This window comes from Notothenia coriiceps, unplaced genomic scaffold, assembly GCF_000735185.1.
Source record: "Notothenia coriiceps isolate Sejong01 unplaced genomic scaffold, NC01 NC01_scaffold00038439, whole genome shotgun sequence".
Taxonomy (NCBI): Eukaryota; Metazoa; Chordata; class Actinopteri; order Perciformes; family Nototheniidae; genus Notothenia; species Notothenia coriiceps.
The window spans coordinates 1-5,051 of record NW_011371140.1 but is presented as its reverse complement, the minus strand read 5'-3'; the positions used below and the strand labels follow the sequence as shown (position 1 = coordinate 5,051).

General features: G+C 41.7%; 1 protein-coding gene across 1 annotated transcript; it reads left to right on the top strand.

Moving 5' to 3' along the window:
- The first annotated feature begins 67 nt into the window (after positions 1 to 67).
- LOC104968234 (histone-lysine N-methyltransferase, H3 lysine-79 specific-like) lies at positions 68 to 4,968 on the top strand. Its single transcript, XM_010797812.1, has 8 exons — positions 68 to 342; positions 1,173 to 1,401; positions 2,044 to 2,138; positions 2,384 to 2,446; positions 2,541 to 2,596; positions 3,031 to 3,110; positions 4,407 to 4,475; positions 4,574 to 4,968. Exons 1-8 carry the CDS (start codon positions 244 to 246, stop codon positions 4,717 to 4,719), a joined length of 837 nt encoding a protein of 278 aa, XP_010796114.1. The 5' UTR covers positions 68 to 243; the 3' UTR covers positions 4,720 to 4,968.
- The last annotated feature ends 83 nt before the right edge of the window (positions 4,969 to 5,051 follow it).

The following is a 5,051-nucleotide window of genomic DNA, read 5'->3' as shown; positions in this document are numbered from 1 at the left end:
ATCCAGTCAGGCTAGCAGCTTACCTAACAGCTGTTCGAGTATGTCAATCTAAATATATCTAATATCTTAATAGTCGGTTTTCTTATTCGTCTGTTGGATTTCTATCAAAATTACAATCTTAAAGTGTCAGTAAAAGTAAATATCTCTGCCACCAATGACACAATTATTAGTATTTTTAGAAACATATGAGTGAATCACTGAAATTGGTGTTGGACTGGGATTTTGGAGTTCGTCTTGTACAAAATGATGGTACTAATTGTGTTTTGTTATTCTCACAGCTTCGAGAGTATGCAGAGACTTTGTGACAAGTACAACAGGGCCATCGACAGCTTCCACCAGCTGGTGAGTCCGTATGTGTGAAAGGCCTTCAGTGCTCTGTAGGTGAAACATTAGTCACTGAAAGTGAACCACGCTGTGTGTGTGTGTGTGTACGGCGAGTCTATCACAGCTTTGAATCATTGCTGCATATGACCTTCCACTGTCTTACAATAAATACTTTTAATGATCACTCTTGCTACAATATTTGTGTCACAAATTATCTCATTTATGGAATCTTTTTAAAACAAAACAAATCAAGTGTATTCATTTGTCTTTGTCCTTGAAAGGCCAGCCCCACTGCACAATATGTGACTCTGATGTGTGGGAAAATTATGGATTGTTTTGAGTGTGTGAATATGTAAGGGACAATGTCCGTTGTTACTGTTTGAACTATGTAGCAACGGCAGGAACTGCTTCGATAGCGTTTTCTTGCGAACCTTTTTGATAACAGATTTGAAAACATTGTTGCTTGCTTTAAAAGTAGCACAATTCATAATCTCAAACCTTGGAAAGTATCTACATGTCCCTGCCCTGATGCCAAAGTAACTGGCAACTGAATATGTTTTGCCGTTTGATGTTTATGTCTGGACTGTTGCGTAAAAAGGAGGGTTTCTGCCCCGTTACTTCTCCGCTGTTTTCTTGTCCCTCTTGTCTTGTCGGTTTGAAAACTGTATACAGTTAAATCGACCGAACTTCTTTCTGTAGATGTGAGCATCCTTAACAACGGCCAATAAGTCCTTGACAGCGGTCTGTCTGTTCTGGATTAACAACGTGTCACGTGTTCTGAATTGACCAATCAGAATCAAGTATTCAACTAAGCCATGTAATAAATATATATGATCTGCATTTTATAGTGGAAAGGCACGACCCAGCCCATGAAGCTGAACAAGCGACCTTCCAACGGGCTGCTGAGACACATCCTGCAGCAGGTGTACAACCACTCAGTGACCGACCCCGAGAAGCTCAACAACTACGAGCCCTTCTCCCCCGAGGTGTACGGAGAGACCTCCTTCGACCTGGTGGCTCAGATCATCGACGAGATGGAAATCATGGAAGACGACACCTTTGTTGACCTCGGCAGCGGTTAGTCAGCTGTTATTTTGTGAACTCAATTATGCTGTAAATAAGTATTTGATCCCTTGGAGATTTTGTAAGTTCACCAAGTACATTTTCTTTTTGATACTCTCACTGTTAAAAATAAACCTACCATTACATTTATAGACTGTTCATTTCTTTGTAAGCGGGTGAACTTACAAAATCGACAAGGGATCAAATATTTGTTTCCTCCACTGTATCTGCATGATACAACTTATTTTAAAACATTTTTGGTACCAGGTCCTTCACTCTGTTTGGCTTTCCCACTTTGGATAAACCATTGCAGGCTGAGAGCTGAAGCGATGATAGTGGACATTTCAGTAACATCCTCTTAATGTGCTGATCCTTTAAATGGCAGCAAACCTTCTGTCTGCATTGTGCTGAGTCCTTTCGGGCTGCCATTTAAAAAAAAGATCTTAGTGAATTGACTGAATAAAAAAAAATCTCGCTATTGAGCGCAGCTTGACTTTTTAAAAAGTTTTCAGGGCAGTGATTATGTTTTGAGTTGTAGGAGTGGGTCAGGATGCCAATGCAGGTGTGAAAAATCGTTTTCAACAGAATTATTGTCAAGATATAAGTAATGTTTTCTGTTTGATGCAAGACATGACCCTATTGTTTTCCTATTTGCAGGAGTGGGGCAGGTAGTGCTCCAAGTTGCAGCAGCAACCAACTGTAAACACTACTTCGGTGTAGAGAAAGCAGACATTCCAGCTACCTATGCAGAGGTGACCACATAATTATGGCAGGACCAGAGGGCTATTCCAGAGAGACAGCGGTGTTGGCGCAGTGCAAATCACCTCTGGAAAATAAAAGCCAAGCCGAAAGTTTTCCGCTGTGTGTTGCCTTTTGCGTCCAATCCGTCTCCAAAGTGGATTTCCTGGTTCATTCTTTATCTTCTTATCATTACCCTGTTGCAACACACCAACACCAGCATTTTGTTGGATAATAATATGCAAATTCTTTCTCTCAGAGCATGGATAACGAGTTTAAGAAGTGGATGAGATGGTACGGAAAGAAACATGGGGAGTACACAGTAAGTTGAATATCATAATAAACACTTTCAAAACCTTTTAATATTGTTATGTAGAGCCACAGGTATTAATTATTGTCTGTTGTGTTGCTTTCAGCTGGAGAGAGGGGACTTTCTCTCTGAAGAATGGAAGGAAAGAATTGCCACCACAAGGTGTTACACCAAACCGGACCGGCGCAACCGTCTGCAAGACACATTTTCCAATAAATATGACTATAAATAAGAATATTTATAAGCTGACTTTATACACAGAGAGACTGGGCATGTTGAACATGTAATGCAAAAGCCCAGTCCCTAATAAAAGCTACTAATTTAAACATATTTACTTATTATTATTATTAAATCTAAGTTTATAAAGGTCCAGAGTTGAATGCCTAAAGGCAAACAGTTAGCAAACGGACCTTCAGGAAAAGTCTTAAGCTTAAGCGTTCGTGTTGTTTGACATGGCCGAGATATATTAGTGAAATTAGAGAAGTCACTTTGTCCTTTTATAAATGTGTCTGCAGAACTTTGCCATAACATTCATCTCTCTTTTTTTTGTTGCCAACTGTCAATCTAAAATGTTTTCTTTTCTGTCTGTCTTGCAGTATTATTTTTGTGAATAACTTTGCCTTTGGTCCAGAGGTAGATCACCAGCTGAAGGAGCGTTTTGCTAACATGAAGGAAGGTTAGTATTTAACGGCTAAATACAAGATATGTGTGTGCAACCATGATTCGATTTTCAAAGGGGAATATGTTGTACTTCTTATAATGCATTCACTCAACCATAAGTGTGGTCAATATAGACTGGCCTTTCCCAATCAATTAAAAAAAGATAGAAACATGTGGTATATAGTGGGATTATCATTCTACTGATCCTGTGTGTGTTTTTACAAGTCATTCATTGGCGTGTACAGGGGAAAAGATCAGCCACAACAAATTGAGACATTTTGCGAGGCCTATATAATAAAAAGTTGACAAAAAAAGCTTTTAAAGATCAGGTGACAACATTTAATTTGTGTAAAAAAAATCAAGGCCTTTTGTTGGCCTCACTTGAAACAAACTTCCTGGAAACATATTTATTCAGCTGTTCTTGTTAATAATTAAAACCACAATGGCTGATAGAATCCAGCAGACGCTTTTCCCCGACCCTTCGACATCACTGTGTTCCATATTGTTAGATTTATCTAGTGAGCCATAGATACTATCTATGTCAACTGTACAACAGTATCTAAAATATATTTAAATATATTCCAAATATTATCTATAAATGTGAGATAGGAGTGAAGGAGTTCAAGTATCTCGGGGTCTTGTTCTCGAGTGAGGGAACAATGTAGCGTGAGATGGGTCGGAGAATCGGAGCAGCGGGAGCGGTACTGCAGTCGCTTTACCGCACCGTTGTGACGAAAAGGGAGCTGAGCCAGAAGGCAAAGCTCTCTGTCTACCGCGCCATTTTCGTTCCTACCCTCACCTATGGTCATGAAGGATGGGTCATGACCGAAAGAACGAGATCGCGGGTACAAGCGGCCGAGATGGGTTTTCTCCGCAGGGTGGCTGGTGTCTCCCTTAGGGATAAGGTGAGAAGTTCGGTCATCCGGGAGGGACTCGGAGTTGAACCGCTCCTCCTTCGCGTCGAAAGGAGCCAGTTGAGGTGGTTCGGGCACCTAGTTAGGATGCCACCTGGGCGCCTCCCTAGGAAGGTGTTCCAGGCACGTCCAGCTGGGAAGAGACCAAGGGGTAGACCTAGAACCAGATGGAGGGATTATATCTCTTCGCTGGTCTGGGAGTGCCTTGGGATCCCCCAGTCAGAGCTGGTTGATGTGACCAGCGAAAGGAACGATTGGGGCTCTCTGCTGGAACTGCTACCCCCGCTACCCCCAGCGACCCCACCACGGGAGAAGATAGATGGATGGATCGATGGATGGATTATCTATAAATGTATTTACTGAATCTGTTTTCTCTCTTGTTTTTTTTATTTCCACAGGTGGAAAAATTGTATCTTCCAAACCTTTTGCACCTTTAAATTTCAGAATAAACAGTCGAAACTTGAGCGGTAAGTAGCAACATTTAGTGGAAACACAGATTGAATGTCTTATGCTTCCTTCGATGTGTATCTGACATGCAGCGCTTTGTTTTTCCTCTCTCCTGCAGACATTGGTACGATAATGCGCGTGGTGGAGCTCTCTCCATTGAGGGGCTCTGTGTCCTGGACTGGGAAGCCAGTTTCCTACTACCTGCACACCATAGACCGCACTATAGTAAGCACTGACGCTCCTGAAGAAGGATCCACATGCTGACACTAGAACGTCTATTAGAGGAGATCTTGACAAACCAATCGAATGACTGCTGAGGCGGTACAAACATATTCTGCATCAGAGACAAAAAACGCACCAAACTCCTGAGATGGGCTGACTCACTTTCTTAATGAGCAGTCAGTCCCAGGAGTGATTAACCTGAGGAAAGCAGAGGGTAACACATTAGATCAGAGGTCGCGTTAACCGAATATTTTCCGTCTATGAGGTGACGCTAACAATGACGAAAAAATCTGAAAGCATTCCGTCATTTTGACAGATTAGAACAAACTCAGAACAGCACCAAAGTTTCCCCGCAGCGAGGCTCCGGTGTGATG